Source organism: Labrus mixtus, chromosome 9 (assembly GCF_963584025.1).
Source record: "Labrus mixtus chromosome 9, fLabMix1.1, whole genome shotgun sequence".
NCBI classification, from domain to species: domain Eukaryota; kingdom Metazoa; phylum Chordata; class Actinopteri; order Labriformes; family Labridae; genus Labrus; species Labrus mixtus.
The window spans coordinates 15,781,262-15,796,872 of record NC_083620.1 but is presented as its reverse complement, the minus strand read 5'-3'; the positions used below and the strand labels follow the sequence as shown (position 1 = coordinate 15,796,872).

At 39.2% G+C, this 15,611-nt stretch overlaps 1 protein-coding gene across 2 annotated transcripts in view; it reads right to left on the bottom strand.

Annotated features, from left to right (window-relative positions):
• LOC132980375 (lissencephaly-1 homolog) overlaps nucleotides 1-15,611 on the bottom strand; it is a 40,742-nt gene that overhangs the window by 22,742 nt on the left and 2,389 nt on the right. For both annotated transcript variants that reach the window (XM_061046466.1, XM_061046467.1), the window contains exon 2: nucleotides 7,942-8,257. In XM_061046466.1, coding sequence (XP_060902449.1) covers nucleotides 7,942-7,973 — 32 coding nt within the window. In that variant the 5' untranslated portion in view covers nucleotides 7,974-8,257. The remainder of the gene's footprint in view (nucleotides 1-7,941; nucleotides 8,258-15,611) is intronic.

The following is a 15,611-nucleotide window of genomic DNA, read 5'->3' as shown; positions in this document are numbered from 1 at the left end:
CATCAACACGCCATTTGGCGAATAGCCCTCTGAAATCCACTCGCCAAACGGACAGATCTATCTGCATTTGCCGCTCGACCCGTGTTCATTTGGGACCCTGTCTGCACACATTCAGGACCAATTTTAGCAAATCAAATTAATTCACCAAATATCTTCAAAGAGAAAATTAGGTTCATTTGTTGAAGTTTCAGCCCTTTAATTTGAACAAACTTTCAATCATCTCAAAGCCTCTTAGACTGGTGATTATCATAATGCTGTTAATTTCTATGGGAATCAGGTAGACTGTGAGGGCTTCTTTCATAGTGGTTACGAGCTCTGCAGAGAGGATCAATCGTTAAGCCAGAAGAAAACTTCAAAGGAGAAAGTCCCTCTTGCTCAGCTTCACAAGAGTACATGGTCCATTTCAGGACTGTCATATTATTACTCTTAACTATATGAGGTATACATGTGCAGGATGGATTCAGATAGAGGCGCAGAATGGACCTGAAAGCTCAGCTGTGTTGTGTAAACACCAAACTGTATAATGAGTGAATGAGTGAGTGCACACATTTCTGTCACATGGGGATGGTGGTGGAGCTTTGTTTGAGTAGCTGAAGCCGGAGCTTTCAGAGACAGGTTCACTTCTTAAGTCTTATGAGTATTTGGATAAACAAAGGATAATAAGGAGAGACATTAGACAAGACTTCAAATCATACATTTAAATGACGTCTTAGTAAGTCAGGTTCTTGTACTAAACCGGGTCTACTGAGGTATTCATCCTTGTTCATTTCTGGAGTTGCATTATTGCTTTTATGGGCAGAGCTGAAAATGTTTTTGTCACACTGGTATAGCAAGAAACTTTTTAACAGTTATCAGACAAGCAATAGCATGTTCAGGCAGCTTGTAAAGAGTTGCAGCTCTATTCATCTGCAAATTATTTTATTTACCACCATTTCATTTGTTTTATCAATAAAATATGAGAGGAAGAGAATCTATTTCAAATCCAATTAAAAGTGTTTTACTTTGGCAAACTCAAAACTCATAAGATTTAATATTTAACAGCTTAAGTAAACCATCATATTCTTTTTTTTTTTAGAAAATGTAATTATTTGGTGCTTCAACTTGAATATTGGTTAAACATTTTCCACAACAATAAATGTATTTTTTGTTTGACTTATCACTGCTCCTCTTCTATGACAAACTGTGTATGTATGAATGTTGTAAATCATTGCTACAACTACAAGGAGAAACAAAATATAGATGTGGAAGGATGACAATAATTGAGGAACAATGAAAAGAAAAGCCATATACACCTGACCAGGCAAGCATTGGAAACCCACATTTGCAGAGTATCCATGTTTTCTACATCCAGCAGACTGGTATGTCTCAAATCAAATGTCTTTTGAATACATAAGTCAGTGAATGATTGATATGGGATAGTGAGTCCAGACCACAGAGTTGTCACCATGTCAGTGCCAGTCCCAAGGCTAAATGAGAACTGTATTGCTGATAGACCCCCTGCAGAGGCTACAATCATTACACTGAGCTCCAATAGAAGGTCAGGTTCAAATCATGTAGGACTCAGTATCGCTGTGCATCAGCAACAAATGTTTTTATGCACTCTTAGGAGGAACATGACACACCCAAACACTAACATACTAACACAGGTATGTGACACGACCACATCCTATTCTTTGTTGGCTGATGTAAAAATGTAAAGAATCCCTGACAAACCCTCCTATGCTGATCTAGAGGGAATTTATTTTTCCAATTACTCTGTACAAGACTAAAAACTGAAAGCACTGTGCTTTGTTTTGTACAGAGTATTAGCATCCATAGCATCTTCCTCACTTTCAGAGTAGTGCTTTGTACATTTTTTTTCTTTGATAAAAATCATTCTGTACCATGCTCATAGTATCCGGGACTTTGACTTACTACAGTCTTTAATTGCACCTTTTTAAAGTCACCTTTATTTCCTCTGAATGTTTGAGGACTTAATGTTGTTATTTCATCACTCTCAGAGCCTAGGGACGATAGAAAGGGACAAGAATCACATGAACCATCTTGTAGCCAAAGACACAAGGGGGGGGCTCAGGGGATATTCTTTGTTGAGTAAAGAGCCAGAACTAAAAAGAATAAGACCCATGGGTGCCTCCAGGTCATTCAGGAGAGGAGAGAGTTTCTTTTCTGTATCTATTTTTACTTAACGCCGACAGGGATGAGTCTCCTGACCCTGGAAAGAAACACAAATGTGCTTTTCATTGGCTAGGCTAACAAAAATAGAGTTGTTGTGAAAAAGCTGCTCAATCACGGAATCTATCTGCAGTGCTGAAAAATATCAGCAGTCTAGAAGACACAGATTATTTCTCTCCTAAAAATATGTTGTTCAACACCAAGCTAATATAGTGTTTGTTGTCTTACGGGTACATGTTTGAATAGCAGGTTGACATTAACTGGGAATAGAACAAGCCTTTTCTAGTTTACTGATGAAGCCATGTAAAGGTTTAAAATTCATGTACAAAAAACCCCCAATTCAAATAGCACAAACGTTCACTATTAATGGACACACAGTAGTTAATGCAGAACACACAGTCTCCTTGCAGTTATAGAATTTCTTTAAACGGTAGATGCTCCCTACAAAACGTGAATAAGGACTCAATACAATGGGAACAAAATCTATTTGTTTTACTGCTGCCATACATTAAAGGAGGCAATGAAAACACTTATGGGTGAAAAGCAGAAAGTCACCTGGTCACTGTTCCCATCACCCACACTGCCAAACTGCCTCATTCAAAAGAAGCCATCAGCTTTCCAAGCAGGCTTCACAAGATGAGGAAATAAGATCCTGGGACACTTTTTTGCCTTCAAGACTGAGCAGTATCAAAAACCAGTTCTAAATTTCTGAGGTTCATGGATTAATAAGGCACATGAATTTCGATTCTGCTTTTTGGTATTGAACAGCAACATGAGTCATTGAGAATTTTGTGTCCATTAGTGTTGTACCTATCTGCCAGGATCTACTGTGTCCACATTAAGAGGACCATGGCAGACCACAGCAAGTGATCAAAAGTTAGGCTAAGCTACACTGAAAAATACAATGACACAATCAGAAACGACAAATTCACTAAGTTATTTGTTGAGAGCCTAAATGTGTCAACGGCACATTTTTGGTCTTGAAGTTTTTGTAATTTTTTCAATCTGGAAAAGTAACAGAAATTGAAATCAATAAAATTTAAATGGTACCCAACCCTAGACACTTATTAGGCAACAAACGCAATAAGAGCAACAACTGAGGCTGGTGACATCTCCAACAGGATGAATGCAACAGATACTTAAATGTGACTTGAAGTGGTGTGATGGTTGCACATCGGTTTCTTGCTGATTTGTGCAACCAAGGAGAAAAGAGGGGTATGGGGGGTCCTTTGCATTTTCCTCTGAATGGCAAATAGCATAAAAGATTAGCATTCCAATAGAGCTCTCCATACCAACAGACCCCTCCCACAGAGCTAATCTAAAAAACACAGAAATAGTTGGGAATGCTAAGAGTCTCAACATGTGACGACAAAAGACGAGTGAAAAAACGGTCAACAAAAGGGAAAATATCTCAATCATATCCTATTTAAAATATGTCATATTAACACTTCTCAAGCAGAGGAGAAATTCTTATGGATGAAAGCTCAGCAAGGTTGTCTAATTTCCTTCTCATGACCTTGGTTCTCACATCAAGCTGCCTTAACTTTGTATCCCCCGCTTCAGGGGTTAATTACCAGGCTCACAGACTTCGCAGAGCTAAATTACAGTTCCCCCATTAATGCAGTCTCTCTCACTTTTCCCATTTGCTCTATATATACTCCACAGCACGTGTAGATATTTCTTTGTCTGTATGCCACTTGTGTGCCTGAGCAAGAACACTTGTATGAAGTTGGTAGGCATCTCAGGCACAATGTTTCCTTGAGAAACCTCTCCTAAAAACATTGACGTTATGCACATATCAGGTTTATGAGGCCTGTTGAAACTTTGGATCTTTTTCCCATTGCACTCATTTTGGGTCAAAGATGGCACTCTAAGCTTCTCTTACAGTCACAAAGGACAAAAGGAGAATACTAAACATTTTCATTGGTGGGTACAGTAGGTGGATGATCAATACATTTCAGTGTTTCCCCTAGGTTTACAGCGTGGGGGGGGGGGGGGACAAGCCGACATGACGACACAAACACTTGAAGGAATCTTGGTGTTCATGTGTTACTTTTAATGACAGTTGTTCTTTTCTATCGGAAAGGTATCCTTAAATTACTTCTTTCCCTGATTTCCGACTCTATCCACTATCCTATCCCTACAATAAAAGGCACAAAATGCCCAAAAATAATCTTATAAATCTTAAAAATTATTATTATTTTTTTTTTTTTTTTTACTTGACCCTTCTGGGGGGGGGGGGGGGGGCGTCACAGATTCGATAATTTCATCGGATCAGGAAATTGAGAAATTGTAAAAAAAATATAATATAATATATTTGCTGGCCTTTATTTTTTTTTCTAAATGTATTATTTGTAGGCACTAGTTCCCAGTACAGTTAGACCCCAAGCAGCTAGGCTACATCAAACGCGCTTAATACTCATAGCATAGTTTTTATGACTTTTTTATAAAACATTTACCCGCCCTGTGGCGGATAGCCCTCTGAAATGTACTCGCCAAACGGAAAATCTACACGCATTTGGCGCTTGACGGGTGTTCATTTCGGACCCTGAGAGCAGGCCAACTCTAAGCCCTTAAACAGGCTCGTTGATACTGTAATGGAACTCTTATCACAGTGCAGTATCAAGAAACATTGGATTCAGATCAGCACAACAGAAGCTTAGCTCTTTTGGCCCTCTCATTTGATTAGATGATTGGCTGCCACAACATAAACAGACAGTAAGTAGAAGACGGAAAGAATTAGAAAAGAGATCTAATGGAGCAGACCTGTTAAGCTGCTGCTCACATTCTGACAAGGATTTATTATTACAGTTATCAATCTTACTCCTGTGACACCTTTGAAACCTCACAATGTAAGATAACAGCCGTAAACTGCAATACCTTGAGTTTGTGTCTGGGAAGGGACATATCTTTCCTATTATTCAAGACTGCTAAATGAAGATTTTATTGACTTTAGGCAAGGCTTATCTTTTACTTAGAGGCAATATAGGTCCTGAATAGTTGTCATTCTGAAGAGCTTTAATAGCTTGAACCAACAAAGTCATTACTTGCATAACAGTAACTGCTGATCTCTCTAGCTTTATGGTCAGCTGAGAGTGTCATAAAATTAAGCCTGGTTAAGGATGAAACATAAAACAGATGCATATAATTTGACATAGCTAGAGCTGCTACAATTGGTTAATTGAAACAACAATAATTCTATTTATCGAGCAAAAACTTCAAACTCTCCCCCTATCTACCTTCTCGTTATAGAACGTTTGCTTGGAGTTTTATTTTGAAGGTTGAAAACAGAGGTGCTTTGTTTTTGTACCGTTTAGGAGATGAAGGCAATGGCCACGTAAAGTTAAGACCATCTTGTCCATACTCAAAGCTCCGTGTTTATGTTTTCTTTATATTTATACAGTAAAGGTGCAACTAATAATCCTCTGTTACATTACCATCACTTATTTCTTTCAGAACTGGGATTTGAAGTACTGATGAGCAGCACACCACAGAAAACATAGGGGGCCAATGGCACGTCTGTGTCTGACCCAATTTCTTTATTGTAAAACAATTTATTATTAGTGACTAATCAAGTACTTGTCTATGAGGTAATGCAAGAACTTGATCACTGATATTACTGTAAATGTCCATCCATTTAAGCAATGTATTCAAAGCACTGGCTGCAAAATTTGGTCCAAAATAATGAGCAAAATTATAACAACATAGCTTTATTAGCATAGCTTTTAGAAGTGGGGAAAAAAATATTTATGTAAAAATCGAGTCTTATCTTCTGAGATTTTAAATAGACTCATAACTTCCAAAAAATTCATATTTTTTTTGCTAATCAGTCACTCCCTGCTAAGTGCTAAGGCTCGCTCTTTAACTCAGTAGAATGCCAAATAAAGAAGCAAGAAATTCAGGCAGTCTCACAGATGAATGGAATAGATCCTGAAGTATGTACTAATTCAAAAATAGACTTTCAATCAAGAATCCAGAATCGTTTAGAATCGAAAATAGATTCTCAATCAAATTTTGACCCCAATAATCGAAATCGAATCAGATCGTGAGACACCCAAATATTCCCAGCCCTAATAGCTATGCTGGTGTACCTGCTCAGCTAGTATGGTCACCAGCACCTGACAAGACAAGTAGAAACCAGAAACACAACAGCATAATTCTACCACTTAAATGGCTCAAACCAAAAACTATTAAAATCCCTTTGCTCAGCTAACAAGTAAGAGCTTGATTTGATTAACAATAAGGGGCCCAATAAACTAATTTCTTTATCAGCCAACAATGTCTTAATTTTTATTGTACTGACCTGAATATGTTTTTTTTTTCTAATACTGGAACATGTACACAAGCCTTTGGAGGGTAAAAGTGTTCTGTTTTGGTCACATACAGGACAAGAAAATGTTACATTGTTGGATTGTTCAACATCCTGTTTGCTTTTCAATCTATTTGTTATTGTTTTTTATAGATCACAGCACTTAGCGGCAACATTCATTGTCTGGCCGGTCTGCCTCCAAATAACAATTTGTCTGTCTGTGACAATCTCAAAAGAGTCTCCGTCTAATTTATCTGATTCATTCTCTGTGGACGGTGACTGAGTTCTAATCATCTTTAAAAACATGATGTCCATGGGGGCGATGGTAGCCTATTGGTTAGTGTGTGCACCCCATGTACAGATGCTAAAGTCCTTGAGAGTGGGTGGCAGGATTTGAATCTGACCTGTGGCTCCTTTCCTGCATGTAATTCCCCACTCTCTATATCCATGATTTCTGACTCTATCCACTGTCCTATCTGTAGAATAAAGGCATAAAAAGCCCCAAGATTAATCCACAAGCCAGTTAATGGTAAATAGACTTGAGCTTAGGGTTATTCTTTTCTATTCTTCTGACTAGATCCCACCAACACATTCACACAGTGATAGCACAGTTTGTAAAGTGTCCATCAGATATTATCGCATCCATTCATACACATAATTACGGTGCCGACAAAGCAGTGGGTGCAATTTGGAGTTAGGTGTCTTGCCCAAGGACAAATTGGAAATCTGGCTGCAGGAGCTGGGGATCGAACCCTGACCCTCTAGTTTAGAGTCAACAGACTCTACCACCAAGCCAGAGCCTAGTTAACAAGCTAGCTTACTTGGAGAGTTAACACGATTGAATGATACAGGACAAGCACAAGAATACAACTCCCCACAGTCATAAATAAGGACAGACCAACATTTCTCCATTGAGGGGTGAGGAGCTAATGTTAGCTTGTTAACAGGAGGGATGTTTAGTTCTGTTTCCTGATAGCTGATTTGCCAGCGCTGGTGCACACACCACCGTCATGAGCATCATGCAATGCAACAACACAGACACCTAACTTTAAATACATTTGGCAGTTATTTATATTTCCCTTTTTTTTTTTTTTTCTTACCACTGTAACTTTTGCTGCTTTGCTAAAGTGCTCATGATGGATAGGCCGGGTCTTTGTAATATAGCACTAAGTAAGGTCTTTTACCTGCTTTTTGTAACATAACAATGAGTATGGTTTTTTTACCATATACAAATAAAAATGTATTGATTGAAATTGATTGATTGATTTATGATGTTATTGAATTAATTCAAACCTACGCAAGACCAGAAGAAATTTAAGAACATTCAACCCAAAGTCTTTCAAGGCCTTAATTTGACAATATCACATTAAGACTTTTTTTTAAAGACTTCTGAGACTCCGTGGGTATATGACATGTATTTCTTAGCCACATGCAATGAAAGGTATATGTTGGAAACTTACAGTTCATCTCGTTGCCGTTGTGACAGCACCATGGTGATGGGGCAGTGTGGGTGGGATCAGGAGGGATCAGATGGTAGAATCTTGTGCAGCTGCTGCGCTCTCCTCAGTCAGGAGATGAGCTGTGCTGATCCAAGCAACACCAGCGAGGACGAGTTGTGTACTCCAATGGCAGGCAGTAGTTTTTCTTTCCAAACAAACCGACACAGACTGAGAGATGGGGAACGCAGGAATCTGCCCCCCCTCCAAACTGCCTGACTCCAGGGACGAGAGAAGTGGAGAGCCTGCAGACCAGTCACTAGCCAAATCTACACTGCATCTAGAGAGAAGAGAGAGGGAAAGTCAGCATTAGGTATGCATGACAGATAACATGAAGAGTGGGTGGGGATGAAATGTTTATGGGCCAGAGGAGTGTTGCATCAATGCGGAATGTGTCATTTGTATAGTTGAAATAAGAATAACTCAGCCGGGAACAAAATAATTCTTTAAACCAAATGTTTTGCACCAGTTTGTATTCAGATAAAAAGGCTGAAGGGTCTATCAATGTTGTAAATAGTCACAGAAAAACAAAAAAACTATTATTTTCTTCCTGAAGGACAATGTGACTAACAGCAAAAAAATAAACCTCTATTAGACATCTTATAAAAATTTTAAAATTTCCCTAAACCATTACTTTATTTGCTTCTAATTTGCTCTACTCCTATCTACATTCACACTCTGTTGGTCAGGTCACCAGTCTGGTCTGAGAGCTCTAGTCTGCTGTTGCTGGAAATTCCTTTCACCATGAACATACAAGAGCTGACCCACATTCTTTAAGCAACGTGCTTCTCCTCCCAGGTTGCCAACGGAAAAGAAAAACAGGACACAGCAGAGCACACAGCACACTCCAGTAACGGCTGTGCTTGACTCTATCGTCTCCTTATCATGGCTCCCTGAGAGCTGGTAGGCCTGACTGATGGCACAATTAAATCACATGACCGTTTGAGAGTTGAGTACTGATGTCAGGACCAATAAATGTAACAATACTGTGATGAGGTCTATTTTTTACACTACATCGATGCCTTGAACAGCACTTCACCAAAACAGGAACCCACCAGAATACTAACTGGGTGCTACAATAAGCCTCTTCATCTATTGTGACCAGCCGGACTAAATCTCTGCCAGACCAATAAAACAAAAAGGTACAAAGCCAAATGACCTCCCTCTGGAGACCTGCAACAAACTGTAAAAAACTACAGCGAGGCACAGGAGACAGAGCAAAGTTTGAGATTTGCTGAATGGGAACAGAGCAGTGAAGGAAACAGTGTTGCGAGGAAGCTGCAATGAAGGAAAGTTAACATGTCCTTCATTCCAGCTGATGATGCAAGAGTGACATAACCACAGGGGAAATGTCATCCTTTTCACTCCTGATTTTGTTTGCAGAAACAGCTGCAGGGGAACATACAAGAGTTGATCTAAAGCGTGAAGGCAGCAGATTTCAGATAAACCGTCCCACGGAGAGTTGAATTTGAATTCAAAGTTAATATTAAACGTACAGTATGTTATTTCCGCCGCAAGGGGGCTCTCAATCAAAACAATAACAAAAGATGAGACGAGGCTGGTGGGGAATCATGGGAGTGATTCTCTCTAATACTCGACCCCCACCCCGATGACAACAAACTTCCAGGTGACTGTAGTCATGACAAACGAACGAAACAGACCTGAGGTAGTGACTATGTTTACCGATGAGCTAATGTATCGAAGTATAATTTACATGACATGTTTAATCGCAACAGCACATACAGAAATAGTTCAGCAGCAGTTCCTGGTTCCTTATGTAACATATTTTGTTACCACGGCAACGATAAACATGTCTATCCGTCATGGCAGAGGCCGCTACAAGACATGGTCCATTACAAAAATAGGATTTATCTGGCTTTGAAAACTGTTGGAAATATCTGAGGTAATGGAAGTACTCAACAAAAAATATATAACATAGGTTTATTATTCCATTTTTTATTGATTTAGACATTTTAGTGTAAAGATTCTACATATTATACCTTTAGGGCACTTTGACCTGGTAGAAAGATTATTAAACAGAAAGCAATCTGACATTGTCAACAGCTGACCTCTGGACCCTGATGCCACCCCCTGACACATATCCAAATGTCTACTTACTTCAGACTGTGTGGATTACGGCAGGCAGACATGGGGTTTCTGGCTTTTGCCCCACTACTCTGCGGTGGTTCAGCGTCACAATAGTATTACAACACAATAAGGCGATAACATTATAAAAATGGACCTTTCTATGGCTCCACATTTAAAAATAAAAATAATAATTCAAAGTAAGGGCTTGCTGATATTGCCAAATGTATAGTAAAGATATTAATTTCTTAATGATAAATATATCATGTATCTAATATCAGCACAAGTTTAGGATGATGACAGAAGCAAATGCTTTGCAACTTAATTTTACACCGGTAAAATCCGGAGTATAAGACGCACTTTTAATACTTTTTTTCCGTCTTAAAAGTTGGCTGCATCTTATACACCCGTGCGACCAATACACCAGTACAAAATACTGAAACACGCGCCGTCATTACAGCGGGTGCAGCAGCCACTAACTGCGACCTGATGCGATTAAAAAGCCATCCCCGTTCATTGTGTATTGAAAGTTGAGTGCACGCTGTGCTGGGAAAGACGGCGACACAGACAAGAACGACGGAACTAAAAGAACGACACAGTTGCACAGAAACTGCACGTTGTAGACATTGCTGAACACAATATAAATCGTCACGCAGGAAGACAGTTTAAACTTTTTTTTCTCTATAAGAGACCTTAAAAACAGGGTGCATCTTATATACCGGTGCGATTTATATTCCGGATTTTATGGTACTTTTTTTACTGTTGTATTCTCTCTTTTTTTGAAAGGTCAAACCGCTTCAAGGTAAAAAAAGCTGAGTGCTGAGCAGCCACAATAAAAGAGCCCGTTTTTTAGTAAACTAATTCCTTCAGTGTTCATTGTTCACAGGGTTTTAACCAGGTTTTAATTTACACAGAACACTCTGCCTCTCTCACATCAACTTCCCTGGTGATGAACTGGTAAAAAAACATGGAATACAGCAGTTTCATTTTTAAAATCATTGTTGAGGGCTCTTCAGCAGGGCCTCAGAGGCTGTAAGCCATGCTGCTGCTATATTTTGCTACACTTGTTTTTCTCATTATTTACAGACAATCAGAGATAACAATCCTCTATATGATTGAACGATAGTTATAAATGACCAAGATGTCTTTGATGTTTGGATAACAAATTAACTACTGCGGACTGAATGGCTTTTGTTCATTTCTGCTGTGTGAGGGGTTGTAAAGTCTATCTATGTTGAGTAAAAAGTGTTCAACTGTATCATTGTCATTGATTTTAATTATATCACAACCATGTATTGACATTCTTTTATTGCCCAGCCCAATCGAAAAGCATGCTTCTTTCATATCAACCTTTACACATGCTGTAATGTGTGAAATTGGGTCATCTGCTATATATTGATACTTCCCTCTGTGCTGCTGGCAGCTGTCATCGCTGTGTGCATCCATTAATGTGTTAGACTCCCCACTCTGCAAATCTCATTTGTTGCTTCAGTATTGAGCAAAAATGTTTGCACTACCACATAATCAGGCTAATTGGCTCAGCACAAAATGTGGTTGTGTCTTGTTGGCATGGTTTGCAGCCATGGTGCATCTATAAATCTGCTCACTGACGGTTATAATGGTTATGCGTCTTCCTCCCATTGATTGTCTCGTCTTTGTGTAGCAGCAGGAACTGTAAAATAAAAGGATCCCCTTACAGTAATGGTGCTGACTGTTTCATGAGATGACTTTTAATTTCCTGATGAGTCCTAGCAGGTTATCTGTTGTTAAAATGCAATTTCTAATGAATAATGGAAACACACTCTCTGTCCGTTTCGGAAGGCAAACACCAAGAGCCCAGTCATCACTGTAAAGAACCACACCCACGGTAACGCTGCACCAATCCTGTTTTGATAAAGGTCAGGCATATAGTTTGAGCCTTAATATTGAAAAATGAGGACTCTTGAACACAAGATTTTGGTCTATCCAATCACTTCAACTACAAATACAGTTCCTCAAAGACATAGTCTTTTAAAAAATCAGGGTAATCAAAAGTAAGGAGAATGAAATGGAAAAAACTGAGGCAGTCCAAGATTGACTCTCAAAAAGTCAAATATAGATCATTTTTTGGATTGTATTAGGGATCTGATCAAATTGTTAAATTAGCCAACTAGGGATGTACCTATCAGCTAAATTACATGACTATTAAATTGGAATTTACTAGACTAGTCAACAAGTCTTAAAAAACCAAGACACAAACACTAATTACAGGGTATCTGCAGGTTTCAGCAAGTCAAATGTAAGACTTTTTAAGACCTTTTTAATGCCACCTTGAATTAAATTTAAGACCGAAAACACTATAAATATAGGCGATTGTTGGGGGATCCCGCTGTATTACAACCCAAGCATAGCATGTGTGTCACTCAATGAGACTCCCATGAATTGCGAGCCCAAGTAACGTGAATGCACTTGATCTCCGACCCAATATCGTACGTGCACGTCGAGTTGCTTATTTTTAGTGGCGTGGTTCAAAGTCTCGTCGAACATTAAAACAAAAAAAGACTTGTTGACGCTGCAGATTAGCTCGCTTCTGATGAAAGGCGCTAGTCTAAAACGAGTTATATAGGCCGTCTTGTCCTTTCCAGAAGTAAACGTGCTCCCGATTTGTGAGTCAGGGAACATCAAACGGAAGAGATCTCCTATCCCCTCATTGGAGTTGTAAGACTGGTGCTTGACCACTGTGTTTAAAATCCACAAAACCTCCGATTTCAGTGTTGGTGTCGCACCAAATGCTGCTCTCAGGTGAGTGCTAGTAGCAGCGGGGACCGTTGTCTGGCCCCGGGGCAGAGACGCAAAACTGTGATATGGCTGGGGTCTGTTGGCTCCTGGCAGCGGTTTTGTGCTTTTCGCACTGCATGTGGATCTCGATAGCCTTAACCCCCATGGTGCCGAGCTTGAAGGTCCTTTTGCACAGAATGCATCTGGCCTCGTCTGGGTTGGCAACAGACGTGAGCCAACTTTGAAAACGGACGTCGTCCAGCCAACTCTCAATAAATTTGCACTTACCCATAGTCGCAGACTAGCTAGCAAGCATGCAGATAACCATTTATATCAGCAGCTACTAAGAAAGTAGCCTCTCTACATCTCCTTCTTGAAAAGTCCCGCAAGAAAAAGAAAAAAATATATAACATTAAATAGTCCTGCCCCGACAAATTTAAGACCTTTGAGTAATGTATTTAAGACCAGCATATAACATTTTTAATGAATCTAAGACATTTTAAGGCCTTAATTTTAGATACATGAATTTAAGACTTTTTAAAGGATGCGCGGACACCCTGAATTAACTAAAACCCGACCAGCTGAAAATATCTGTCGATATTAACATATGAGACTATCTTGACCTGCGTTTTATAACAGAATTTGATGGATCAACTTAATAAATGTGTGTGTATCTCCATATCTATAAAGATCAAAGGTAGATCTAAGAAAGATATCAGCCGATATATTGATATCAGAATTTTATTTCTCCCTAAAATCCAATTTGGCTCCTTAAATCCCTTAATGGTCCGGCACTAGATTTTACACTCACAAGAACAGGAATTCAGCCAAGAGTGGCTAAGTAGCAGTGCTAGCACCGTCTGTCCTGTGCTTTACATCAGGGTTGTTGAGCAGTAGCCATTAAACAGAGCTCCATCCCTGGCGATTGGCAGGTGGTGACTGTACTGCTAAGGTACTATATTAAACCAGCATTAATATAAAAAATAAAATAAAAAAACACTAGTAATGCTGGTGCCCACTAGCAAGGGTGACAATGTTTATCACAAAATCATTTAGTAGCGAATTGCGCACATCCCTACAGCAAACAAAAAAAATATCACAACTTTCCATTAATTGAACTGTTCAGTATGACAGACATGGTTTGTTAAAATGATCTGTGATAGTCAACGCTTCTTTGCTGGACAACGGAGCATAACTGAGGGGAGCCGTTCAAGACAACTAAGATAAAAAAACATCAGGCTTGAGTCGAGTTTCACTTCTGGTGTGAAATGAAGGCCAAGCGGCTCACCACACAACCATCACAGCAATGCTGACAATGTTATGCTGGCGGTTATCACTTCGTTGTCAACTCTTCACAGTCCACTGCGAGCCTCGTCACGTCACCTGCCCCGCTCAAAAGCAAACATCTCAAACAGCTAGAATCTGGAGCATCTTCATTTTCTGTCCGTGACTTCACCTTCAAGTCCTCTGAATGTTATTCTACCAACCAAACACAGGGCTCTACTGACCAGGGAAAACAGCATGTAAAATAAGGTGAATTGCTGAAAATGCATGATAATAATAGCAAAGGGGTGATTGCTTCAGGTGTATTTTAAACCTGTGTTTAAAAAGAAATATCAAAGTATTTGCTGCGTGTTGACATTCAGCATGAAGACTGAATCAAAGAAATGTTTCATAATCACCAAAGGGAATTTCCCAAACTGTGCCACTGGCGAAGCATTTTTTTTGTTAATTGTATCACTATCTTGTAAAAATGCCACACATTTACATAACTTTACAGAAAACAAAGCCTTCATGTTATCCAAACAATACATTCCACATGATCCTTCACTGTACTGACAAAGGTTTCAGCAGTTGCACAATAAAGACACTTATGTTACATAAAATATCCCCATCAGGAGACAGCCAAAAACATAGCAATTAACATGCCAAATGTCAGTGCATCACTATGCTGTTAGAAGGATGGATAAATGTGAATAATTCATTAGGTCAAGTAATGATTCTGTAATTTAATGGAGCTGTGTCATTATTCTGTTCATCATTTTTAATCCAGATTATTAAAAAAAGAAGATAATTTATGACCTGAACCTTGAAAACTCACTGTGAGGCTGATTGTTCTGGAAATCGTTTACTTCTTCTTTGTAAAGAGACTCAAAAGAGAAATATTCTGAATCTGGGTTTTATCACTAACTGAGCAAACACCTGGCTCGGCTTTCAATCTGCAGCCATTATGACCTGCAAAATGTATTAGACAGTAACGTTGGTTTGTAAAACTAATACAGCTAGTGACATAGTCCTTCAGTCTTTAATAAAAGGAGGTCTGTTTACACAAAACATCAGCACAGGTAAGAATCATTAGCCTTGGTTGTTCATCGATACGTTTTCAAACAGCAGATGGAATTACTTTACTAATACTTATTTGTCACAACTGTACGATGTCTTTTCAATCGCCAGACCATTATCCTTACAGTTAATGGCCTGATCAGTTGATCACACATCCATCCAGGAAGCCCGGATACAAGGGGGCACGAGATGGAGCAGCCAGGAAGCTCACAGGGACAGCAAATCAATCACATGGTCAAACCCATCCTACGCACATATAAACAACTCAACGAGGACTGGTTAGTCACATATCTGTATTAAGTTCATTTTCACAGACATAACATGCTTGTTGTGGCAGACTTTAACCGTCTACACATGGCCCACTTCATGCCAACAAGTAACGGGTTGAAAATATAATTGTTCTAAATTTAAACTGGACGTGTAATGCTGAATCAGTATGAAGTGTGTCA